A 27249-nucleotide genomic window follows, 5' to 3' on the forward strand; every position below is an offset into this window, starting at 1 on the left:
CATTTTAATTTTCAGATGGATGACACATATTGATGAAAGTGTTTGTGAAAATCACGTATGAAATAAACATAGTAGGGGATGAGGGTCTGTGATTCGTGAGCCAGTGCAGAGCACGGCTTGTAGTCAGCGATCATGGGTGTCCTGATCAGAGCTCTGATCAAGCAAGACACTTCTCTCTGTGGATGCCTCTTTTGTAGAATGTGGTTAATAATACCAGCCGATCTCGTAGGGCACTGTACAGGCTCGTCCCTATCGCACACAGCTCCTTGAACTCAGAAGAGGGGTAGTTAAAGGGAGCTTTGTGTGGTACGCATTAAACATCTTCCCTGAACAATGATTCTTCTGATTCTGCTAACTTTGGACAGAGTTTGCATTGTTTTTTGTGGAAAATGAATGTATCACTTAGTCAAAAATCTGTAAAAATACATAGGCCCTTTCCCTTGCTTTCTTCCTCAGAGCCCTATGAATTTGTCTCTCTTGAGTGGCTACAGAAGTGGTTGGATGAATCGACACCCACCAAGCCTATCGATAATCACGCTTGCCTGTGTTCCCATGACAAGCTTCATCCTGATAAAATATCAATTATGAAGAGAATCTCTGAGTATGCAGCTGACATTTTCTACAGTCGATATGGAGGAGGACCAAGACTAACTGGTAACTGGAGGTGTCTTCTCTGCATAAAAAAGGAGTAATGCATTAAGTCCTCATTATGATCTTGATGATCATTTAACCCAAACTATGCTAGACACTACAAATGTTCCTTACATTTTGCAAAAAGGCTTTGCTAAATAAAGTTAAGCAGCATTATACATGGGATATTTATAATGTTAGAAAAGAAAATGATACTGCTCATTGAGTTTTGTTGTTGTTTTTTTTTCCTCTTAAAGCAGACAAAATAGGATACTTTTGAGAAAACCATACGGTAATATTTTGCTGCTTTATACAATACTCTTCAAAGTACTTGAAGAGTACTTTGCAAGTCGTATGCCTTCCTTCTGTGGTGACTTCTTAACAGTGTGACATCTGTAGATTGTTACTATGAATGGAAGCTACTTGATTCTACCCTGAATATATGTAACCAGAGTATCCATAGTCCATTTGGTTCTTGTTGTCTCTCCTCCAAACATTTTTCTTTTTAAAGAGCACCTGGCAACACAGGCCCCCTCCAGTCTATAGATGAGTCTAATAAATGAAATTGCATGACCATCATCACCACCTCCTTTTCCCCTAAATAAACGCTATTATGTACAACTTACTACGTAAAAACTGGCATTCAACTACATGATTCAGGCCTTCTCTTGTACACATGTGGAGTTTTGCTTTCTAAATTTCTGTTTTTGGTTCACTATCAATAAGGTGTGCAATGAGAAAATCTTTCAGAGAATCAACATTTCATGTGATTCCTAGAACTGTGCTTTAAATTGGGCCCTTGAGTTTTCTTTTCCCTTTAGTGTTCTGTGCTTTGAGGTGTTCCAATAATTAATACCCACAGGAAGCTCTTAAACAATTAATGTTACATTTATAGTTGTCAGATACATGGACTACCCTCTCCCCCCTTTAGAGCCTCAATTATTTGATTGTAGTCTTGTAAAATTTGCATCTAAACCTTGTAAAATACTGTACTTCGTGGTATAGATAAATTTTAGCATATTATAACATTTTGTCTCTTATTCTTTATGCGGATAATAATGTTGCTGTCTTGATATTTCTTTTACCAAAATAATGTAGGATATATTCCAATTTGCTATATTGTCAAAATTTGTGACTTTGGTTTAGAATTCTTCTCTGTTTTGTGAAGTGCTGAAAACATTTTCCTAACAGGAAACTTGTATATGAATCAACTATATTTCCTTTCATTCTTTCTTGCCTCTAGTGAAAGCCCTGTGTAAGGAATGTGTGGTAGAACGTTGTCGTGTGTTACGTCTGAAGAACCAACTAAATGAAGATTATAAAACTGTTAATAATCTGCTAAAAGCAACGGTAAAGGGGTATGTTACACAGTGTATATTGTTTCTGATAAACTAAAGAAATTTCAAGGGGCAGTAACCGAGTAGCTTATTATTATTTATAGATAATAGGGAGTTGGGACTTTTAGAAGAAAGAAGGGTAATGAAGTAGATGGCAGAGCCAGATTACATTTTGCAGTGATTGTGTCTGGGCAAAGATAAAGAAAGCTGAGTCACACAGCCTTTGTGACTGTACTCCATCCATTAGGAAGGTGGAAGCAGAGATGTGGGTCTGAGGCCTGACCAAACCAAGGCAGAGTGTTAGCCTGTCTCCTGGCGTGGGTTTGTAGAAAGCTTATGTTGGGAAGTCATCCTGGCAGGGCGGGGGTGTCCTCCTTAGAGAGGCTGAAGTAAGTGTGTTAACAGATGGTACCCAGTGGGGTGTCCTTGTCAGAAGCATCCAGGGTACTTGGAGTATGTCAAGCCCCACTCCACAGAGTACCTCTGGACTCGGGGACCAATAGAATCAGATGGCATTTATTATGTCTGGGTTTAATTTCAGTTGTATATTTCTCGAAGATTAAAAAAAGGCTATTGAGTCCCCTAAGTGTGCATTTGTGTATAGACGTGGACGTATATATGTGAGTGCCCAAATGTGCGCTGAAAGGCACAGCTGTATGTAGTTGAAATAGGGATCGAGTGAAAGAAATTGGCCAGCTGATTGGTGTGATTGGCATGAATGTAAATGAGGGTCAGGAGAAGCAGAGTAAGATTTAGGTTGGAAATAAATATTCGGTACTTGCACTTCAATAGTGAGGAGTAAAAATGGCCACAGTGAGGAAGTGGGTTAAAAAAATTGTGCGTACACCAGCAGACTTCGAATGTTTATAATTCATTTTAGTCGTGGCCTTTGCAAGGGGGGAAGGGAGGAGGACGTTAGGAAACGTCACTTGCGTGATTTCACATTCTCTCTGTTCCTCAGCAATGATGGATTTTGGGTAGGAAAATCCTCCTTGCGCAGTTGGCGCCAACTAGCTCTTGAGCAATTAGATGAGCAAGATGGTGACACAGACCAAAGCAATGGGAAGATGAATGGCAGCACCTTGAATAAAGGTAACGTTGAAAACCTGTGTGTGGATGGTTGTGAATTACACCACAAAATTGCAAACACTCCTTTTTAGTCAAATTGGTGTCATTCTCATCTATGTAATTTTCAAGACAATTTTTATTAAACCTTAAGCTCTCAAAAATGTCCCAGAACAAATAAGAATTTTAAGCTATTGAAATTGAGCAAAGGTTCAGCAGCTCATATGAGGAATTCTTTTTCTTTTTCTTTTTCTTTTTTTTTTTTTTGGTGAGGAAGATTAGCCCTGATCTAATATCTGTTGCCAATCCTTGAGGAATTCTTTATAACCTGGCATGCTTTGGGCTCAGAGTCTCTTTGGTTAATCATGTGCAAAATTAATCTTAATTTTTCTAAATACTAACATTTTTAAGAGGGGGCTGGCCCCGTGGCTTAGTGGTTAAGTGCGCGCACTCCACTACTGGCGGCCTGGGTTTGGATCCCAGGCGCGTACCGACGCACCGCTTCTCTGGCCATGCTGAGGTGGCGTCCCACATAAGCAACTAGAAGGATGTGCAGCTATGACATACAACTATCTACTGGGGCTTTGGGCAAAAAAAGGAGGAGGATTGACAATAGATGTTAGCTCAGAGCAGTCTTCCTCAGCAAAAAGAGGAGGATTAGCACAGATGTTAGCTCAGGGCTGATCTTCCTCACACACACAAAAAATAAATTAAAAAAATAAAATAAAGTTTTTAAGAAAGGTAAGTGCTTCAAATTGCATAGTTTGTCATAAGCTCAGTAAATTTTGGTTATAGATTCTCTGCCACACTTACAGGCTGCCTTTGGCAAGTAGATGAGCTTGTGCTTCTGCGTTTTTTCATCCAGGAGAGAAGGCAGCTTTTGAATAGCTTTTTGCTTATAAATTCTCTTGAGTTTCCTGAGTTTCCTGAAACTATGGTTTCAATTAGGAAATTATGTTAATGTAAGTGAACCACTAAATTTAATTTTATAATCAATGTTTAAGATATCAAGGGAAATTAATGTGTAGAAACTTTTTAGATTTAAAATGGAAACTAGTGGTTTGATCAGTTTACTAATTCAATTAATGATCCATAAGCAATTATTTCACTTAATTTTCTTATCTCCAAATATTAGTATTTACATACATATATTTTTTATTATCACTTTAATATTCTTAACCTTTTTGCTGAAATATTCTATATTTTCTTTTTTTTTTTTTTTTTGTGAGGAAGATTAGCCCTGAGCTAACATCCATGCTAATCCTCCTGTTTTTGCTGAGGAAGACTGGCCCTGAGCTAATATCTATTGCCTATCCTCCTCCTTTTTTCCCCCAAAGCCCCAGTAGATAGTTGTATGTCATAGTTGCACATCCTTCTTAGTTGATGTGTGTGGGATGCCGCCTCAGCATGGCCCAACAAGCGGTGCGTTGGTGCACGCCCGGGATCTGAGCCCGGGCCACCAGTAGCGGAGCACGCGCACTTAACTGCTAAGCCATGGGGCCGGCCCTCTGTATTTTCTGACTCAAGCATTTTATATCATTTAATTTTATTTGATGTGGATCTTCCCATATCACTACCTGACTTTGTTTTCTTTCTTTCTTTCTTTTTTTTTTGGTGAGGAAGATTGGCCATCAGCTAACATCCATTGCCAATCTTCCTCTTTTTGCTGAGGATGATTGGCCCTGACCTAACATTTGTGCCCATCTTCCTCTGTTTTGTGTATGAGATGCCACCACAGCATGGCTCGATGAATTGTGAGTAGGTCTGCACCTCAGATCTAAACCTGCAAACCCTGGGCCGCTGAAGCGGAGTGTGCAAGCCTTAACCACCACGCCAACAGGTCGGCCCAACTACCTTACTTTTTGAGGAAATAAAAACACCAAAGCTGGGGCCGGCCTTGTGGCCTAGTGGTTAAGTTCAAGGGACTCTGCTTTGGCAGTCCAGGTTGGATTCCCAGGCACATACCTACACCACTCATCGGTGGCCGTGCTGTGGCAGCAACCCACATACAAAATAGAGAAAGATTGGCATAGATGTTAGCTCAGGGCCAGTCTTCCTCCGGAAAAAAAAAAAAACACCAAAGCCACAGTTAGTTTTAAGCTGTGATTTTTAACATTTTCAAATGTGAAGATGTTTTTCCTTTTGGTTAAAATACTTTGTTGTGCTGTGTAATTCATGAACTTAACATTAGTTGTAATTTTATTGGCTTGTCATCTAGAAACCATACTTTTAGTGGTGTCATGTGACCTAGTGTGTTAAGTATTTATTTGGTGCTCATTTAAGCCTCTTTATATATCAGTGACCCTTCATTTTTGTTGTTGTTAATTTTTTTTTTTTTTGTGAGGAAGATCAGCCCTGAGCTAACATCCATGCTAATCCTCCTCTTTTTGCTGAGGAAGACCGGCTCTGAGCTAACACCTATTGTCAATTCTCCTCCTTTTTTTTCCCCAAAGCCCCAGTAGGTAGTTGTATGTCATAGTTGCACATCCTTCTAGTTGCTGTATGTGGGACGCGGCCTCAGCATGGCCGGAGAAGCGGTGCATCAATGCACTCCCGGGATTGAACCCGGGCCCCCAGTGGCGGAGCGTGTGCACTTAACCGCTAAGCCACGGGGCTGGCCCAAGACCCTTCATTTTAAGTAGAGTTGGATGCCATAATAGAAAGTGCCTTGATGTTGGCCTAGCTGAAAAATATTTTTCATATTGTTTTCAAAGTAATATGCTTCTCTTCTCCCCCTTCCTCCATTCAAAGATTTTAAAAGCTTGAAGTAGTACAGACAAAGCAGAAACTGAAAGCCCTTCCACCAGATACAATCACTGTAAACAGTGGCTTTTTATAATGGCGCTTATATAGGCACAGTTGTGCCTCTTCCTCTATCAAAATGTACAGTTCTTTTTACTTAGTGGCTGCATTTCTTTTTTTAAATTTTATTTATTTATTTATTTTTTCCCCAAAGCCCCAGTAGATAGTTGTATGGCATAGCTGCACATCCTTCTAGTTGCTGTATGTGGGACGCGGCCTCAGCATGGCTGGTGAAGTGGTGCATCGGTGCGCGCCCGGGATCCAAACCCGGGCCGCCAGCAGCGGAGCGCGCACACTTAACCACTAAGCCACGGATCCGGCCCACGTGGCTGCATTTCATTTTGTGGATATGTTGTGTTTATTTAACATATTCTATTTCAATTTTTTACAATTGTTATATAAGCACAGATGCAGTGAGCATCCTTATGTGTCCTTGTACCTACACCTTTGCATAATTTTCAGATTATTTCTTTTTTTGTGAGGAAGATCAGCCCTGAGCTAACATCCATGCCAATCCTCCTCTTTTTGCTGAGGAAGACTGGCCCTGGGCTAACATCCATGCCCATCTTCCTCCACTTTATATGGGACGCCACCACAGCATGGCCTGACAAGCGGTGCGTCGGTGCGCGCCCGGGATCCGAACCCGGGCCGCCAGCAGTGGAGTGCACGCACTTAACCGCTACACCACGGGGCCAGCCCCTCAGATTATTTCTGAGAAATAAATTGCTAGAAATTGCTGGATCTGAGAATCACACCCATTTATAATTGCCACATACTGACACATATTGGTAAATTTCCTCCAGGAAGCATATTGGGAGCTTGTTTCTGCTGCTTTTGTCAACACACAGAGTACATCAGTCACATCATCTTTTATCAGTCTGGTACATGAAAAATGACTTAGCACTGTCAAGACTTAACGGCTTTCAAAATTATCGTTGAGGTTGATCATTGTCATATATTTGAGGAGTTATTTGTATTTGCTTGTGTGTGACAGAAAGAGGAGATGGAGTTATCTGGTCATGTCCTTCCTTTGCCCATTTCTCTGCTGGAGCTTTTTCATGATTAGAAATATTCTTTACATATATTAAGTATATTAAAAATGGGTTATGTACTTAACCTGGTAAGCCTGTGGATTAGTAACTATTCCCATCTCCTGACTTCAGACTTCTTTTATTCGATCATGTTGCTGGTATACACAACTTCAAATTGATGGTGACATGGTGTAGACAAGTAGGAAAAGCAGATATTGGAAGAGAAATATTAACAGGAAAAGCAAAGTTCTTATTATATATGCTTGATGTTAAAGATTACGTCTTTATTTCATTAGCCTCTAAAGCTTTCTATTCAACCCCTAAAAGAATAGGTAGGTGAAAATGACATGGCATGTCGGTGATTAACTTGGTTTATGACACAGTCTTCTGAGTACCTTGACTGGAATTAAGGATATGTAAATTATTTTTCAATTTGAAAAAAAGGCACATTTTCTTGCATAACCTAAATCTTTACAAAGGAAGACTGCCATTCAGATATTTTTCTTCCCTTTTAAGGGAAAGAAATATAACACTTCTTAGCAGAACTGTGTAGGAATCACTTGGGTCTAATTTTTAGATTATGTCTTAAAGGTTTCTTTGTTCAAAATTGTGCAGAGTAATATCTCTGCTACTTTGAACTTTAAATACAACAGCCAGAGCAGTTATTATCTGTATTTCTTTTGATTAGACGAATCAAAGGAAGAAAGAAAAGAAGAAGAGGAGGAATTAAATTTTAATGAAGACATTCTGTGCCCACATGGTAAGCCAGAAGCGTAGATTTTCCGTTGTTAGGCTGACTTTAGCATATCATAAATATTGTGTTAAGTGTTTTGCTCTCTCTCTCAGGGATTAGGCCCTAATATGGCAGCCATGGTGGAGTAACTGGTTTTCTAAACCGTACTTGTTTTTGATGTTTCTGTCTCTTACCCTTTGTAACGGTTAGCTCCTGCTGTCCACTTTTCATGCCAGTGCCTCTCATACCTTTTCTTCTCTCTTTGAAAAAAAAAGGGATTTTCCCATATTTAGAGGAGAAGAAACTTTTTGTCACTTGTCATATTACAGGGCTGTCTGAGTTTGAAGGGAAGAATTTCAGTTATTTCCCATGACTGTCTTTGTCCAATTTGAACACTTTGAGAACAGCATTTGTATATTATTATTAGGGCTATTTCTTTTTTTTTTTTTTTTCTTCTTATTTATTTATTTATTTTCCCCCCAAAGCCCCAGTAGATAGTTGTATGTCGTAGTTGCACATCCTTCTAGTTGCTGTATGTGGGACGCGGCCTCAGCGTGGCCGGAGAAGCGGTGCGTCGGTGCGCGCCCGGGATCCGAACCCAGGCCGCCAGCAGCGGAGTGCGCACACCCAACCGCCAAGCCACGGGGCTGGCCCATATTAGGGCTATTTCTGGTATAGTTTCTTAGATATTTATTGACTAGCTACTGTGTAGCTAGTAGCTAACTTCTAGCTGCTAGAAGAATTTCCAAATCCTTATTAATCCTATGTATTTGTTTACGTACTTATTTGGTCTTTTGAGTGCTCACTTCTAATAAGTAACTTTGTGCAAGGGACTCATTACATATGAGACATGATTTTCCATCCTGTTAGCACTCTGAAAGTCAAACAGGTGTCTACTTCTCAAAGCCTTCTACTGCGTAAGTCCCTCTATCCTGAGAAAAATTGGACCCAGAGAAGTTGGGATGTCACTGGTTAAAACTGTTAACCTACGTCTCTGCGTTTCTTGTTGTTTGCTAACATATTGCTAATATTCAGAATTCGTGTTGGTCCTAATAAATTCCTAATTTTAGTTCTTACTTCATTGGTTCATTATGAACTGGTGCGTGATGTCTCTCAGTTACCCTCATGCACACTAGCACTTTTGTATCAGGGTCCTTGGTGACACTACTAATAGTTGTCACTTGAGTGCTGCTTGCCTGCTGATCTCTCTGGACATTGTCTCACTGCACCTTAGCTTATTAGCCGAGTGGCATTCTCATTTCCTGGCCACACAACTAGGAAAGGGAGGGGGGTCATCTTGGGATGTGGATTCGAGTCTCCATGGATCCCAAGCCCATCTGTCCTTCCTATCGCATCACCCTGCACAAATGTGGGAGATGATGTGACCTCCCAAGTGGTAAACAGATTAAGTAAACAGAGGAAGGTGCAGTAAATAGGCAAAAGATGCTTTCATATCAACTCTTTTATTTTCCCTTCATAGCAGCGATGTGGACATGGCATAAGTGCATCCATTTTGAGAGTTGAGGAATTGGTGGCGAAATACCGTTTGATGCTTGGTGCTGCCCAGCTGGTTGAAATGGCACCAGAATTCAGATTGTTGTCTTACTCCTTCGCTCACTGACTTTTGCTCTGTCTTCCCACCTCTTGTCTCATCTTGTCGTTTCAGTGTTCCAGTTTTGACTAGGAAGCATGGCAGAGCTGATGTGATTTCAGGGCTCATGCTGCACTCCTCAGCCAATCAGAAATTGTACAGAGGAGCTATTTTTTAGATCTTTAGCTTGATCTGCAACTCGGTGGCATTTTGTTGACATACTTCATTATCTAGTATTTAAAGAGAATAGTTCTAAACTGTTGTTTTTGTGGCCGTCACCTGTCAGTGTACCGTGCCCATGGGGTCTGGTGTTTCAAGTGCAGGATATTGGATCTTACCTAGACACCCACTTGACCCATTAGGTTTATATTAAAACTTGTTCCTGAGATGTGTTGATGGTGTTGGTGGTGGTAGTAGGAGTACTGATGATAGTGGACACTTACTGAATGTTTACCATGTGCCTGATAGTTTTCTGAGTGTACAGATATTAACTCATTTAATCTGTCAACAACCCCGAGAGATCAGTATTATTATCGTATCCGTTGTACTGATGAGTAAGTAAACTAAGGCACAGACAGGTGAGAGTCATTTGCTGAAGGTTACCACACTTGATGGATAGTTTTGTCTAGGTATATAATTGCTTGCAATTATTTTTCTTCAGACATTTGAAAGACTTGCTCTCTCAGTATACCATTTGTCGAAAGCCATTCTTCCTTCCATTTCTGGCGGCTTGTGAGATCTTCGTCCCCAGTGTGGTGACATCTCACACTGGCTTGCCCTCATTTATTGTGTAAGGTGCTCTCTGGGTACGTGTGTGTGTGTGGGAGGGCTGATGACCATGAGCTTCACAGTTAGGGGGCCCAGGCTGGGCTGTTTCACTGGGAATTCCCAATGTCAGTATCTGCTCGTGGGCTGCTCAGATTTCTCCATAATCATCTTCATTCTCCTGCCTGGAAAACACAGACCTGTCTGCCACTGTTCTGGGGATGTAGAGAGAAGAGGGCTTAGGAGTTTCTGCGTTCTGTGTGGAGACATTGACTTGTCCCCATCTCAGCTTGTTACCTCATTCGTCTGTGCTGCGTGTCCCCCAGTGCAGAGGCCCTAGGTTTTATGTCATCAGAGAAACTTGTAGTCTTCTTTGTGAGTAGAGGGGCAGTTATCTGTAAGGTGTAGAGGAGGGGAGTGAGAATTTTAACTGCCTCTTCTGTAGACTTTTAATCTGTTCTCCTGTGTTTTTAACCTCGCCTACACTTCCCGGTGCCCCCAGTTCCCGGGTCTGTTGGGGCAGTTCTGTAGTGTAGTCAATCTGGTTACATCTTGCCTTAATGCCAATTTAGGATTCATTTTTCTTGTGTCTCATCCATCTGCTTTTAAGCTTCTGAAGTTTTTGTTGCTGTTATTCCCTCTCTGTTCTCTTTATCTGTCATTGTGATTTTATATCTTTAAAAAAAATCTCTTTACTGTGGTCAGGAGGCATTGAAAGTAAATGTGGTTTTAATTTTATTTTTTTATTTTTTATTTATTTTACTTTTTATTTTTTCCCCCCAAAGCCCCAGTAGATAGTTGTATGTCATAGCTGCACATCCTTCTAGTTGCTGTATGTGGGATGTGGCCTCAGCATGGCCGGAGAAGCGGTGCGTCATTGTGCGACCGGGATCCGAACCCGGGCCGCCAGCAGCGGAGCGTGCGCACTTAACAGCTAAGCCACGGGGCCGGCCCGTAAATGCGCTTTTAAAACATCATTTTTATCTGGAAGTCCTTGTTTTGAATTTTCATATTTTTTTTTAACAAAATGCCAATGTATTTCTAAAGCCTTGTATATATTTAATATGTCACAGATTTTATGTGAATTAATCACTGGATTATATTCCATTAGAAGATTTACTACTACCAGAGCTCAGCATTTATTGCAGATATTATATATGCATCAGGCTTTCTCATCCACTTTATTTTGTATTCAAGTGGATAACCTATACACTACCTTGTTTGTTACACTTAGTTTGCTTAACACTTGAGCAGTTTTTTAATTTTGTTTTTTGCTTTGTTTTTTTTTACAAGTTCTTTAGATGTTTTGTGGCCCAAATTATTAGAGTTTGAACTGGATTTTTGGGTGGAGGGGTATTTATTCAGAGTCTAAACCCATTGTTAACTAGATTTCTATTTTTACCGGAAGAATCTCTGGGGATTAGGTTATCCAATTATGTTTGGTAAATTAAATCTCCCATGGCTGGTTTGATCTTGTATTGGGAGATGTTGCTCACAGGGTGAATTTAGTTGATTGGCTTTCTCTTTTTAAATTTAAGAAACAATGTTATTTATTGTAGGATACATGTCTAATTTTTAAAAATTCATATCACAAATAAAAGTTAATTATTGTCAGCTCATAAACCATATTCAGATATATTAAATCATGGTAGTTATTAAAATGATATGAAACTAAATTTAGAAACATGGCTAAGAAGTAAAGTGGAGGGCCTTGTATTTATTACCAATTAGAGTGCAGTAAAATGACATATTAAAATGCTTTTCTGTTTTCAGAAATATGGGTTGTTTTTTTCTAATCAAATAATACATACCGGGCCGGCCCCGTGGCTTAGCGGTTAAGTGCGTGCGCTCTGCTGCCGGCGGCCCGGGTTCGGATCCCGGGTGCGCACCGAGGCACCACTCCTCCAGCCATGCTGAGGCCGCGTCCCACATACAGCAACTAGAAGGATGTGCAGCTATGACAGACAGCTATGTACTGGGGCTTTGGGGGAAAAATAAATAAATAAAATCTTAAAAAAAAAAAAAAAAAAAAAATAATACATACCCAACATTAGTGCCAGTCACTAAGTAAAAGTACCCCCACATCAAAACAAGAGGCAGTGCATCCATAGTGTCTGTGGAATCCTATTAAAATGTGTGTATGTATTCGTATTATTGTTTCTTTCATTCTGTTTCCTTTTCTGAACCAGATTGGGTTATACCATAGACATACAGAGGAAAAGTCCTTTTTTAAAAAAAAAGAAAAAAAGGAAACTACTTTAAAATTATAATTGCCTTGAAGTTTTTTCTAAATCAGGTCATGCAAGTCTACCTTAATCCTTTTTATGGCTGCATTATGTTTCACCATAAAGATGTGTACTACATTAGGGTTTGGTAATCCAATTAACCTTAAAAAAAAAAATAAATTCTCTAATTGTATCTGAGGATAGATAGGCATGTTGGAGTAAGTTTTCATAGCCTTAAAGGAAATTTAAGTTAACAGCTGACTCAGAAAAAAAGTTAATTTTTATATTGTGACCTATTTTCTCTGGTAATAAGTTTTTTAAAGCAAAGTAATCTTTTTTGGGATTATTCAAAGCTCAGTAAGAGGTGAAAGGTGAAAGTTAAGAAGATGCATTTTGAGGTATTAGAAATATCCCAGCGTCATTATTCACCAGCTGTGGTGACCCTGGGTGTATTAGTTTCTCTGATTCCCAGTTTATTATGTAAAGCACATAAAGCAGAGATTGATACTGTATTTAGAAAGCTCCTGGCTTTATTACTGTTAATAAACATGGAGGTATCTTGCCAGTGAGGGTGGAAACAAGTGTATGGCTTTGGAAGCTTACAGATGGTTTTCTGGGTGCTGACCCATAGAAGTACGTAAGTGCAGTTCGCCAATGTATCATTTGGGAGCAGCTGAAAGCATAGAAAATAGAACCACAAATGGAGGGGAGAAGGGCCCTGGACAGCGAGATGTAGACATGTAAACAGGAAACTGAAGGGCCCTGGAAAGCGAGGTGTAGACGTGTAAACAGTAAACTGAAGGGGCCCTGCTGAGACTGCATGTCGCTGCCGTCTGGGGGTCCTGCGGTCTCCTGAGAAGAGGAAGGGTGGTGGTGACTACTAGTATTCTTGTTCTCTTCTGGGGTTTTCAAAGATTCAGGGGCATAGGGGTGATGACAATAGTAGTAGCAAACCAATTGGGTCTTGACTGGAGATGGTTTTCCGATTGAACAGTAGATTGCTTCACTCCTTAACTTTGAGTTGGTAGCTTAAGAGAATGGATCTGGGAAGTTTGGACACAACCTTGAAAATACCATTTCAATTCAGGATTTCAGTAAAGTAACACAGTCAATTGGGAGAAAATAAAGTCTGCAGGAAATTGTGCCATTTGAGCGTGGGTGTGGATGAAATGGCTTTTGAACAACCCCAGCCATAGCACAGAGACACCAGGATCCCTGGAAGGCCCTTTTACTGCTTCCTTCACTGGCAGGAAGAAAGATAGGAAATGCACAGCTCTAGGCTCTATGAGCTTTTATCTCCAGATTTTCAACAACAGACCTAGATTAAGGATGTAAAGGAATGGCTGGCTCCTTTAGAATTAGATGAAATTAAAAATTTAGAGATTTTTTGAAACTAAGGAAAGAGAGAAAGAATTACAACACTTTAGAAAAGAAGGAAGAGCACCTACAAATTTTTCTTAAGTTTGAGAAATAGGAAATAGCTTTTTTTGGAGGCTATATATTGACTTTTTTTTAGCTTTTTTTTTTTTCCAAATATAATTTTTTTTTTTTTTTTTTTTAACTCAGGGGAGTTGTGCATATCTGAAAATGAAAGAAGGCTTGTTTCTAAAGAGGCTTGGAGCAAACTGCAACAGTACTTTCCAAAGGCTCCTGAGTTTCCAAGTTACAAAGAATGCTGTTCACAGTGCAAGGTACTGATGGCTGTCCTGACATCCGTGAAAATCGCATGCTGCCTCCTGGCTTGACTCCCCGGGAGAATTAACTGTACTTTTAATGGGGGTGTAGGGAGGAGGCACGTCCTGTGCTGTCAGCAGGAGACGCTTGATTGCCTCATTCTCTTTCAGATTTTAGAAAGAGAAGGGGAAGAAAATGAAGCCTTACATAAGATGATTGCAAACGAGCAAAAGACTTCTCTTCCGAATTTGTTCCAGGACAAAAACAGACCATGTCTCAGTAACTGGCCAGAGGTATAATGATTCCCACAAAGGGTAGAATTCATCTGACGTTTTTAAGGCCTTGGCCAAATTCCTGGTGGACTGTTTCAGAACAGCCCAGAGCTGCTCTAATTCTCTTCTGTTTAGTTATCTAATCGGGAGAATTGACTCGAGTTTGCTATTTCTTGGTGGAGGGCTGTATTTCCATTTTATTTATAAAACTTGAAAAAGGAAAACCACGGTATATGGAAAAACATTTTCCCTAAAGGATTTAGGTTAAGGACGCAGTGAATTAATGGCTGCTTTCATGTGATTTTTCTATTCTAGGACACGGATGTCCTCTACATTGTGTCACAGTTTTTTGTAGAAGAATGGCGGAAATTTGTTAGGTAGAAACCAAAAATTTTCTATTTCCTTTTTTTGTTGTTGTTGATTCTAGTATTTTTAAAAATTCGTGGATTCTGATCCTAGTAGCCTTCATGGTTACTCTCACTAGCGTCTACTGAAAGCTTTCTTTTAAGTTAAATGAATAATCCTAAGAAATACATTTAATTACTAATATATTTTTAAATATATCTTTAATTTTAAATAATTATCTTAAAAATCTTCTCTTTCGTCATACAATAGTGATATGTATTGATCTTCCTTGTCTCATTTGAGTAGAAAACCCACGAGATGTAGCCCCGTGTCATCAGTTGGAAACAACGCCCTTCTGTGTCCCCACGGGGGCCTCATGTTTACATTTGCTTCCATGACCAAAGAAGATTCTAAACTGTGAGTTTCTCCTCTTCATGCGGTTTTTCTGTTTCTAATGATTAATAAAGTGTGTTTAGGAAGTTTTTCATCTGACATAAACGGTCTATTTTAGGACTTTAGTCCTTTGCTGAACTGCAGAGTGTTTTCCTTTTATATGCTCTACTCGAGTGAGCACTTGTTGTTTTTAGAAAAGAAAGACGACTTCTCCATAAGAGGCAAGAGGCTCCCCGAGGCTCCCTTGCTCTTTGTTTTTTCCTTCTCTTCCTGGAGCCCTGCTTTCTCCTTCCACGCTGCTGGTAATCAGTACAGTGTCTCTAGGTAGACCTCTTTTCCAGAATTACATAATCAGTGGGGCTTGAGAAATCACCAGGCTTCAGAAAATAGAGGAAGAGGAAGGCAGCATGACACCAGAGCAAAGCCACCGAGCTGGTCTTCTGGAATTCTAGGGTCTCAGCATCAAAATTTTGTTTCACTCAAGAGCTTCCAAAAGGACTCATCTATGAAATTCACCTCTGATGTTGCCATTTTATCTTTTGAAATAAATAATTTTTAAGTAACTATGTAAGAGAAGGTAAAATGCCTCTGATCTTTCCTGTAAACCATGAAAAGAAAATTGAAACACATAAATAAAAATTCTCTTTGGATGCAGCTAGAGTTAGAGAGTTTACTATTCATATACCCATACGTTAACATTAGTCAGGAAGCTTAGAATTAGTATATATTTTCTTCTAGATTCTCCCTCTAGCTCTTTTTTCCCTTTTTTTTTTTTGTTGTTGTTGTTGTAAATGCCAGACATCCAGGAAAATATCTATAATAAAACAAATAAATGTATGCCACCAACCAACTTAAAAGTTAATTCAAATATAATCGAAGGCCCCTCAGTACTTATTCTTTCTTTTATTCCTCCTTTTCTCTCTCCCTTCCTTCCTCTCCCACAATAACCACTGTCCTGAATTTGAAGGTGACTGGTCTCAGAACGTATTCCTTAAAAAAAAAACAACACAACCCACACGTAGTAATGTTATGCATATTTAAAATTTTTTTGTCTAAATGGCGTCATACTATATTTATTCTTCTACAGCTAACTTCTATTCAACTTAGGTTTTTGAGATTTTTTTTTTTGTGAGGGAGATCAGCCCTGAGCTAACATCCGTGCTAATCCTCCTCTTTTTGCTGAGGAAGACTGGCTCTGAGCCAGGAGAATTGCCAATTCTCCTCCTTTTTTTTCCCCCAAAGGCCCAGTAGATAGTTGTACGTCATAGTTGCACATCCTTCTAGTTGCTGTACATGGGACGCAGCCTCAGCATGGCTGGAGAAGCGGTGCGTCGGTGCGCGCCCGGGATCCGAACCTGGGCCGCCAGTAGTGGAGCACGCGCACTTAACCGCTAAGCCACAGGGCCGGCCCAAGGTTTTTGAGATTTACCTGTGTTGATTCACCTAACTCCAGTCCATTAAGTTTCCCTGCTGTTGTAGCTTTCCTTTGTGTGAAAAAGGACTACTCCTTGTGGATGGTGATGTATCTTTCCCCTCTTATTCCTTTGTATTAAATATTGGTTTTGATGATTTGGGTTTAGGAGACTAATGGATTGTGTTAGTTCTCTTAATTTCCATGTGTCTTAAAGCATGTTGTGTTTTTTTGCACAGTATAGCTCTCATATGGCCCAGTGAGTGGCAAATGATACAAAAGCTCTTTGTTGTGGATCATGTAATTAAAATCACGAGAACTGAAGTGGGAGATGCAAACCCTTCAGAAACACAGTATATTTCTGAGCCTAGTAAGTTTTCATATTGCTCTTAGTTTGTATAGTTACAAGTTGACATCTTAAGGGGGAAGGAAAGAGTATGTTAATATTGTATTCTCTACTTAAAATTAAAGATCATGTGGCAGTCCAAAACTAATACATCCCAGGTGGGAACTATCGTATTATCATCTCATTATTTGTATGTTTATTTCTTGGTAGTAAATGAATTTCCGTATTATTATTTGCATATAACAATACAACAGTTAATAGAAAATATGAGTAATAGTTTAATGAATACTCACTGGTAACTTTAATATATACTTTTAGATCTTTGGTTCTTTGATGGTAATTCCTCAGCCACTTCTATTTTACTACTTTTTAGAACTTTGCCCAGAATGCAGAGAAGGCTTATTGTGTCAACAGCAGAGGGACCTGCGTGAATACACTCAAGCCACCATCTATGTCCATAAAGTTGTGGATAATAAAAAGGTACTGATCCCTCTTGTGGCCGTGACCAGTAATGATCAAGCTTGCTTTTTGACTTGCTGTTGGATTTTGCGCTGAGGACTGCCTGGGATCACATTTTTGTTTCCTTGGAGCTATTTGGCATAAGAGTTGAAATTGGACAAGATTGAAAATGAATAGTTACGTGATTCTATGTGGATTTAGTCAGTTATTAATTTGATATACAAATGTTTATTGAAATGTCAACTATGTGCCAGGAATGGTCTTGCTGCTGGGGATACAGTGAAGAAGACAGACACGGTACTGGCCTTCAAGAATATTTGTACCTGGTGAGGAAGATCAAGAATAAACCCGTAATTCATAAACCCGTAATTCATAAATTAATTTGATTTCGCACAGGGAGGAATGTTTAGAGGGAACTTTAGCAGGGTAAAGTGAGAGACTGGCAGAGGTGGAGGTGACACTGTTAGAGAGGGAGTTGACAGGAAAGACATCTTGGAGGAGGAGTTGTTTTACCTGAGCAGGAACTATCAGGGATCCAGGCAAAGGGAACAAAGGCCAAAGGAATAAGCCTAATGTGTTCAAGCAATAGAGTGAAAGTCATTGTGTCTAGAGCAGCTCTGTCTGGTGGAACTTTCTGCAGTGATAGAAATGTTCTGTGTCTGCACTGACCACTATGGTACACTAGACATGTGTCGCTATGGAGCACGTGAAATGTGGCCAGGCTGACTGAGAAACTGAATTGTTAATTCATTTAAACTTAGATAGGCACATTTGGCCACTGGCTGCCATAGTGGGTAGCACTGATCTAGAGTGAAGTTTCTTCCAGGGAGGGTTAGTGATATGGGATGAAGGACCAAATTCTATCAAATTTTATATGTCATAACAAGGATTTGGGATTTCATTCTAAGTGTAGATAAGCCACTGGAGTGTTTCAAGCAAGGTCATGGTGTGATCTGATTGATGCTTTTAAAAGGTCACCCTTGCCATTTGTGTTTGGAATTGGTGAGGGCATAACAGGAATAAGGAAAGCCAGGTTAGATCCTCTTGCACTGATCTACAAGGATCGGTGAAGTAGACAGCTTTGGGTATATTTTGGGAGCAGGGATGTTCAAACTTGCTATATGGATTGGATTTGGAGCATTTTTATTATAATTAGGGATGCCTCATAGGTGATCCTGACCTGGATCTCTGGTCATCTCATTAATTTGATTCCAAGGTTTTGGCAATTAAAGACAAAGTGGAACACAGTTTATTTGATGATAGTTACCAAACATTGTTTTAGAAAGATGACTTATAAATTATGTTTTAAAGGTCTAGGGTTCCGCTTCGCAAGTTGAACTAAGGCCTTCATTTCCTAATTTGCTGAGAAAATGAAGTTAATGAGTATAAATGTCTTAATTTTTCTTTTAGAATTTTCTTAAATCTTTTGTATATATTGCTATCTAGTATAAAATAGTATCCAATTTAGCTAAAGTTTTATTATTTATTTTGGGTTTTATAGCAGGTTTTCATGCAAAAGAGCATCTCCTCCATCCTTCCTTTTCTCAGTCTTAAGGAAGCATGTGACTCCTGCTATCTGCACCGTTTGCAACTTGAAAAGGCCTGACAGTCAATGTACTAGAGAAAATGTAGGGCACCTTTGAGGTTCTGCAAAATAACATCGTTGTCAAAGCCTGATAATAATTGTTCTGCAGAGACTGATTACATTTATGGTGACCACATTAACTACAAGAATAAATCATAGGATAAAAACTAACGTGAAAAGAATACAGAAAACAGAGAGCCCTTGAGTCTTGATCCTCTGTCTGGTCTGTTATCCCTCAGTTGATAAAGGTGTCCCTCCTCTTGATAAAGGTGGCCCGTCAGAGCCCCCGCACCCTCTGTAGCACACCTTCCTAGGGTCTGACCTACTTCTCTCTCTGTTTTCCTGGTGCATTCAGGTGATGAAGGATTCCGCTCCAGAGCTGAATGTGAGCAGTTCCGAAACAGAGGAGGATAAGGAAGAAGCTAAACCAGATGGAGAAAAAGATCCAGATTTTAATCAAGTACGTGTTGAAGCTGCTTTTCATTGTTCAACTTTCTGCTGTTCCGAAAGAGCAGCCACTCCGTGCCCTTGGACGTCTCCCAGTACCCTGTGTGGGACATTGGTTCTCAGCTCCCTTCCTTGCTTTTCCTCTTTCCTTAGTTTTGGTGGCACGCTATAGCTGTCCTGATTTCTCGTGAAAAGCTATGAACTACATTATTCCAGAATTAATATATTTCTTGCTACGAAGTAAGAAAGGCTAAAATATAATGTAATGATTAAATTTTTAGCTGGAAAAGAAGCAAACAAGACCCATGTCTTGGTTTATTGCTTAATCATGGAATCTTTAAGTATAAAAAAATTATTTAACTCATATTCCCTAGTTAGAAACAAAATAAACAATATCTTTAATAATGGAGTTTATAGACAAGCTTTTCGGGTCTCTAAGGTATTAGATGACCAGATCAGTCTTTCATTGTTCATTGTGATGAACTTAAAATTCTTCTGTTAAAATTGCCTGTTTTCTGTGTATTCTGTTATCATTTTCTTGTTGCTTCATTATATTCTGCATGTTCATAGTGATAATGGAGAAAATTGTCTCAAGGACAGGAAATAATGTGGGAATATGTGTGGTTGATGTATGGTGTAGATAAGTTTCAGCTTCTCAACAAGTCAGACTGCTATGTTCCAGGATATTCTTTTTTTTTTTTTTTTTTTTTTTTTTTTTTTTTTAAAGATTTTATTTATTCAGTTTTTTCCCCCCAAAGCCCCAGTAGATAGTTGTATGTCATAGGTTCACATCCTTCTAGTTGCTGTACGTGGGACTCGGCCTCACGTTGGACGGAGAAGTGGTGCCTCGGGGCGCTCCCGGGATCCGAACCCGGGCCGCCAGCATCAGAGCGCGCGCACTTAACCGCTAAGCCATGGAGCCGGCCCTAGGATATTCTATAGATACCTTAAATTCATGGAATTTCTACTCTAATTAGAGTTTAGTGTTAACAGATGAGATACTTATTTTCTTTCTTTACTGCTAAGATACAGCATAGGCAAATCATGGTTCTTCCTGAAGGAATAAACGTGTTATAATGGCCATCTGCTGGATTTGTCACAGAGCAGAGGTAGCTGGGCTTGTCGGCCTGTCTGTACACACTGATACGGTTACTTCATTTTCAACATTGATTAGGAAAGTCTGAAAAGCGCTCTTGACTTGAATCTTGCTCTCTCCGAGGTAAATGTTACTTGTAGTTTCCCAACTGGTATAGAGATATGTCAGCATTTGTTTTCCATGGCTTGTTGGATCTCATAAAACGTTTACTTTAGAATACCTACAAAAGAACAAAATCGTGCCCTTTTGTACACCTTCCTGCTGGTAGCAGTCAGCCACTCTTTTGTTAACGCTGTCCTACCAGATTTGTATTTCAGTGGGTCAGCATTGGAGGGCCCCTTCGTTCCAGTGCTGACAGAATCTATACATTTTATAGGAATGCAGGTCTTCAGTTTTGAGGGTATGTTTTCCTATAATAAATAATACCCTTATTAAAATCTGTGTATATGTATGCCTTCTGTTCCTTGGGATGGGTTTTGAGATTACTGAGTCAGATAACATCTCTTGATAGGAGTTTGCAAACACATCTTTGCTGCCTTCTAACCTGTTTGTTGTCAGCTCTTTTCCATGTCACCTCTTGTCATACAATCCATCTTCCAAGTCACAGATCTACAAACCAGTTTGTTTGCTGTTTTAGTTGATATATTAAAAATGTTCGTGTACATATCCATCCTGATTTAGGACTCTCCATTCTCTTTTGTTTGCTTGGCTGGCAGTACCATGCTGTTTTTTTTTTGTTTTTGTTTTTTATTTATTCATTTATTTATTTATTTTTTCCCCCAAAGCCCCAGTAGATAGTTGTCTGTCATAGCTGCACATCCTTCTAGTTTCTGTATGTGGGACACGGCCTCAGCGTGGCCGGAGAAGCAGTGCGTTGGTGCGCGCCCGGGATCCGAACCCAGGCCGCCAGCAGCGGAGCACGAGCACTTAACCGCTAAGCCATGGGGCTGGCCCATCATGCTGTTTTAATTATTATCTCTTGGGAGCATGGTTTTAATGAGCAGTCGGGAATCTCATCTTTTTTCAACTCTTTTCTTGCCTGTTGTCACCCACTCTTTTTCTATCCTTTTGGCAAACTTTGTCAATTGGTTTGTAAAGCTTGATATGTGTGCTCTTACTGTCCTTAGTTTCTGTTACTTCAAGCTTTGCTTTTCAGCCTAAGAGTTATTTAGAAAACTCATTACATTTTCAAGTGATTTCGATTTTTGGGAAGCTAACTTTTTTGAATGTCTAGCTTTATTCATTGTGGTCATAACCACAGCAATTTTTTAAAAGTGGATGTGGAATTACTCTCCTCAGTTGTGGATGACAACAGATTTTGCATCTACAGATATGATAGAGAATATTGGGAAACGTTGGTTTTTGTGCTGTAATTATTTTTTATACTTTATCATTTTTTTCTGTCTTCATTCTCCTTGTTTGGATGTTGTAATACTCTAGAATGTTTTAAATATTTTTTGTCCCATAAAAAATCGCGTGTAACCTTCCTTCTTTAGAAAAGAGTAGATGATTCCAGAAGAATGTCAAGCCTCTTCAGAATGTCAGCCTCCCCAGACCTTTTCCTTGTAATATGTTACAGTATCTCAATACATAGATAGCTTCTGTCATTGCTGTTTTAAATTCGTGTAACAGAAAATGATGCATTTCTACTGGTCCTTAATGGAGATGAATGAATTCCCTCTCTTTTCTCTAAGCCAGATCAACCCAGTTCCTTTGACTTTGACCTTATCTACGATTTAGGTTAATAATGCACCCAGTATTGGGTATCACTTAGGTAATTGAAAGCCTTCTAAAACCAGTGGGCTGGTTTTTGTCAGATAAGTTGGATTTAAATTCTATGGATTTTTTTGAACAAATAATTCTGGGAAAAGCTTTTAGACCCATTTAAAATCAGAGTCATTAAAAATATCTTGCTTAATGCCCCGCGCTTTGTCATTTGGTTGTGTTTTGTATTTCTAAAGTAAAATTTTATGTTGCTGTAGGTGTTTTTTCCTTATATTCATAATTGTAGAATTTAGGTCCTGTTTTACCTTTTCTTTTGACAGTCGAGATTGAGAAACATGTTTCATCAACTTTGATTTTTTTTGAACTCCCACGTTCACTTCACTTTTTCTTATGAATGTTGGAGTCACCTATCTGTCTGTTTAGGCTCAGGGCCAGAGCTGAACCAAGCCTTGTGCAGCACCTAGCCGGCGGGCCTCACCCTGAACAAATAAATGCTCTTCTGTGTTTGCGTCCTGATCCTCTTCTGCTTTGTAAATCTCTGGGGCTCCCTTGGTAATGAACATGTGGCATCTGCGCCCATAATGACTCCTAAACCGCTCTGCTTATGCACAGCTGACACTCAGTGACAACTTCGGAAACCAGAGCCGGGGGCGGCCGGGGGGTGGAGTGGGGTGGAGCGGGTTATCTCATCCAGATTTAATTAAATCAGGGGAAAAGATTTTTTTTAAAAATCTTGTTTCGTTCATTCCCTGGCCTGGTTAGCAGAAGAATCTTGACTGCTTGTTAATCTCTTGATGAGGCGTTTGTAGGAGTATTGTAGAAAGACACTTGGTCCTTATCTCTTATATTTCCTTAAGACTAGGACCATATATATTATGTTCCCATATGTATGCCTGCACTTTTTTGCTGAACTGTCTTTAGGTAAATCGTATCCATCGTGACATTTCACCTCTAAATGGTTAAACCAGCATATAAGTAAGGACACTGTCCTGTTGCCCTTCTCAGATTTCTCCAGCTTTTCCAAGTATGTCTTAAATTTTTTTTTTTCCGAGGAAGGTCAGCCCTGAGCTAACATCCGTGCTAATCCTCCTCTTTTTGCTGAGGAAGACCGGCTCTGAGCTAACATCTATTGCCAATCCTCCTCCTCCCCCCACAACCCCGACAAAGCCCCAGCAGATAGTTGTATGTCATAGTTGCACATCCTTCTAGTTGCTGTATGTGGCACGCGGCCTCAGCGTGGCCGGAGAAGCGGTGCGTCGCTGCGCGCCCTGGATCTGAACCTGGGCCACCAGTAGCGGAGCGCGCGCACCTAACGGCCAAGCCACGGGGCCGGCCCCCCAAGTATGTCTTAAACAATTCTTTTCCCTTCAAACCAGCATGCATTCCGGGTATGCACTGTCGGGTATAACTTTAGACTGTTACCTAGAACAGTTATCTTCCCTCCCCACCCCCTTTCTTTTCCTCTTTGACATTGACTAGAGACCAATTCAGATTTTTTTAATTGAGGTAACGTTGGTTTATATTATATAAATTTCACATGTACATCATTATATTTCGACTTCTGTGTAGACTACACCACCAAAAGTCTAGTTTCCATCCATCACCATACAAATGTGCCCCTTTACCCCTTCTGCCCTCCCTCCACCTCCTCCCCCCTTTCCCTCTGGTAACTACCAATCTGTTCTCTGCATCTATGTGTTTGTTGTTGTTTTTATCTTCCACATATGAGTGAAATAATATAATATTTGTCTGTCTCTGTCTGACTTATTTTGGTTAGGATAATGGATGGACCTTGAAGGTCCAGATGTCGCAAATGGCAAGATTTCATTTCGTATATGACTGAGTAGTATTCTTTTTTTTTTTTTTTTGTGAGGAAGATCAGCCCTGAGCTAACATCCATGCTAATCCTCCTCTTTTTGCTGAGGAAGACTGGCTCTGAGCTAACATCTATTGCCAATCCTCCTCCTTTTTTTTTCTTTCCCCAAAGCCCCAGTAGATAGTTGTATGTCATAGTTGCACATCCTGCTAGTTACTGTATGTGGGACGAGGCCTCAGCATGGTCAGAGAAGCGGTGCGTCGGTGCGCGCCTGGGCTCTGAACCCGGGCTGCCAGTAGCGGAGCGCGCGCACTTAACCGCTAAGCCACTGGGCTGGCCCTGGCTGAGTAGTATTCTGTTGTGTGTGTGTGTGTGTGTGTGTGTATATATATACCACATCTTCTTTATCCATTGATCTGTCGATGGGCACTTAGGTTGTTTCCAAGTCTTGGTTATTATAAATTATGCTGCAGTGAACATAGGGGTGCATGTCTCTTTCTGAATTAGCGTTATCCATGTTTGGATAAATACCCAGAAGTGGAATAGCTGGATCCTATGGTAGTTCTATTTTTAATTTTTTTGAGGTATCTCCATATTGTTTTCCATAGTGGCCACACCAGTTTACATTTTTACAAGCAGTGTATGAAGGTTCCATTTTCTGCACATCTTCTCCAACACTTAGTATTTTTTGTCTTTTTAATTATAGCCATTCTGACGAGCAGGAGGTGATATCTCATTATGGTTTTGATTTACATTTCCCTAATAATTAGTGATGTTGAACATCTTTTCATATGCCTGTTGGCTGTCTATATATCTTCTTTAGAAAAATGTTGAGATCCTCTGCCAATTTTTTTTTTTTGGTGAGGAATACTGGCCATGAGCTAACATCCGTTGCCAATCCTCCTCTTTTTGCTGAGGAAGATTGGCCCTGAGGTGACATACGTGCCCATCTTCTTCTATCTTGTATATGGGACACTGCCACAGCATGGCTTGATAAGTGGTGCGTAGGTCCACGCCTGGGATCCGAACCCGCGAACCCCGGGCCACCAAAGCAGAGTGTGCCAACTTAATCACTACACCACCGTGCCGGCCCTTCTCTGTCCACTTTTTAAACAGGTTTTTTGCTTTTGGTTGTTGTGGAGTTGTGTGAGTTCTATATATAGTTTGGATATTAACCCCTTATTGGATATATGATTTGCAAGTATCTTCTCTCCATCTGTAGGTTGTCTTTTGGTTTTGTGGATGGTTTCCTTTGCTGTGCAGAAGCTTTTTAGTTTGATGTAGTCCCATTTTCAATTTCTTTGTAGATTGTCCCATATTCTGGGTTCGGCTGATTGCCTCCTTATGTTATTGATTTTAACTTATTTCTCTATTCCTTATATTTTCTGTAAATTGGAAGTTGGGTCTAAATATTTGATTAGATTCAGGTTTAACATTTTTGCAAGAATATTTCATAGGCAAGGCTATATATTTTGCGATCATGTCAAGAGGCACAATGTCTTGTCCTGTTCTTAGTCAAACTTGGTTTGGTGTGTTGATTAAGGTACTATCTTTCATTTTAAAGACTTCAGCAGTTTATACTTAGCTTCCGTGTCATTCTCAACAAGAGAAGAACGTATTTAATACAAACAAATTAGGATTCAGGTTGCTTAGGAATTAAATTTAGTAATCTTAAAGTTTTTCAGTTTATCACGTGTGTTTTTCTGATTTAAGGTCACGCTTATCATTTTGTTGTTAAATGTCCTTTTTATAATAATGTTTTAAAATCCTGGCACTTAACATGCAGTTAGAGGTGTATCTCACTCATCCTTTTCTTTTTTCAGTTTTACGTGAGTCTGCTGAGAGCCTCTGATGAGTTTCCACTGTTGTTGACGTTACATTTCAATGGTTAAGGACCAATAAGTAAACTGCTTTTGCTTTGCCTGGTGAACTTCGTATGCGTAGGTCACGCTGTGGATAATTTCGTTGCTTTCTTTGTTTCGGATCTTTATTATAGAGCAATGGAGGAACAAAGCGGCAAAAGATATCCCATCAGAATTATATCGCCTATCAAAAGCAAGTTATTCGGCGGAGTATGCGACATAGAAAAGTTCGTGGTGAGAAAGCACTTCTTGTTTCTGCTAATCAAACATTAAAAGAATTGAAAATTCAGGTGAGGAAAATGTAATATTTGTTTCAGTATGCTCTGGACTTAGAGGGCCTTCCTGAATCCCTGCTTTCCACCTGTGTTTACATATGTATCTGTGTTTTTCTTCAGGGTTGACCTTTTAAACCTCTGTCTACTCATAGTTTTAGCCGTTGAGAGAGGTCTTTTTTGATTTCAGAATGTTGTCTGAAGGACCCCCAAATGAAAATAACTTTCATTAGATGTAAGGTTTTCAAAATAGCCAAGAATCTTTCTGTGAGGATGAAAGTGCTTTTGGATTCTGAAAACTTGTGCAAGACCTGAGTCACTTTCCAATAATGAGAAGCAGTGAGAGCCATTTAATTTACATGTCGAGGTTGTTCCAGAGTAATTGTTCCCTCCTTTTATTGTGCTGCATTTTCTTCTTTGGCCACTTCATAGGTATTTGAGCCAGTTACCAGGATCTGTTATGAAATTTAAGGGGAGATAAAAGGCAGCTACTCACTTGTTTATTCACTTGGATGAGTCACAACTTCTTTTTATCACAGTATTTTTGGTGTCAAATAAGTCTCTTTGATAGAATTTTAAAGTTACCTTTACCTCTTTTAAAGTTACCTTTACCTCTCTTTAAAGAGTCGTGTTTTCTAAATTGTTTTTTAAAGATTCGTTCTAGATCATTTCCTCTCCACCGTCCCAAAAACACACATTGCTTTGGAAATCAATTCAGTGAAGGCAATGTAGGCATTATGAAAAAGCTCCATGATATTCTTATTTCTTGGTATCAATACTAAAGTACTATAAATGAGCATGCCAATGGTATATCTCAAAACCTAGGCAAAAGTGGCTGATAAATTCAAGATGTCCATGAAAAAAGTCTGGCCCCTAATCTGTTTCAGCCACTGATACGTATCCAAAAAGTTGACCAAATTTCCCTCTGTGCTACTTTCATGTGGCGTAGTTTACTGGTTATGCATTTTTTTCTTGTTGCTGATATTTATCATTGTAATTGAGGCAAAAGTACAGGCTTTCTTTGAGGGTGTTATGTGTCCCAGATTGTCCTGGGAGCAGTATTTCCCTTGGTTGAACCCACGGCTCTGAAAATAAACGTATTGGCATAATATCTTTGCTCTGTTATTGTACCTTCTACATCTAAGAAAGCTTGTTTCTGTCACCGGCTTTCTGCCTGTCAGTGGTAAACCTCGAACACTCAAAACTTTTAAATTACAAAAAGAGCCCCTGTGATAAGGATCTTCAAAAAGCCTGTGCTTTTATTATGGACGGCCATTTTTGATGAATAAATCGAAAGTCAGCAGAAATAGCCTCTATCGGGGAGCGTGTTACCTGCACAGATGAATTGTTAGAAGGCAGCCGCAGCC

General features: G+C 39.7%; 1 protein-coding gene across 6 annotated transcripts in view; it reads left to right on the forward strand.

The window, feature by feature from the left end:
* The window catches only part of USP48 (ubiquitin specific peptidase 48), a 91984-nt gene that overhangs the window by 56024 nt on the left and 8711 nt on the right, over positions 1-27249 (forward strand). For all 6 annotated transcript variants that reach the window (XM_087446620.1, XM_087446624.1, XM_087446619.1 and 3 more), the window contains 12 exons: positions 457-654; positions 1874-1988; positions 2929-3059; positions 7554-7625; positions 13746-13870; positions 14024-14146; positions 14441-14502; positions 14777-14887; positions 16514-16644; positions 16994-17100; positions 19020-19124; positions 25745-25900. In XM_087446620.1, coding sequence (XP_087302746.1) covers positions 457-654; positions 1874-1988; positions 2929-3059; positions 7554-7625; positions 13746-13870; positions 14024-14146; positions 14441-14502; positions 14777-14887; positions 16514-16644; positions 16994-17100; positions 19020-19124; positions 25745-25900 — 1436 coding nt within the window. The remainder of the gene's footprint in view (positions 1-456; positions 655-1873; positions 1989-2928; positions 3060-7553; positions 7626-13745; positions 13871-14023; positions 14147-14440; positions 14503-14776; positions 14888-16513; positions 16645-16993; positions 17101-19019; positions 19125-25744; positions 25901-27249) is intronic.

The sequence above is a fragment of the Ceratotherium simum genome, chromosome 22 (assembly GCF_057802395.1).
Source record: "Ceratotherium simum simum isolate JZ-2026a chromosome 22, ASM5780239v1, whole genome shotgun sequence".
Taxonomy (NCBI): Eukaryota; Metazoa; Chordata; class Mammalia; order Perissodactyla; family Rhinocerotidae; genus Ceratotherium; species Ceratotherium simum.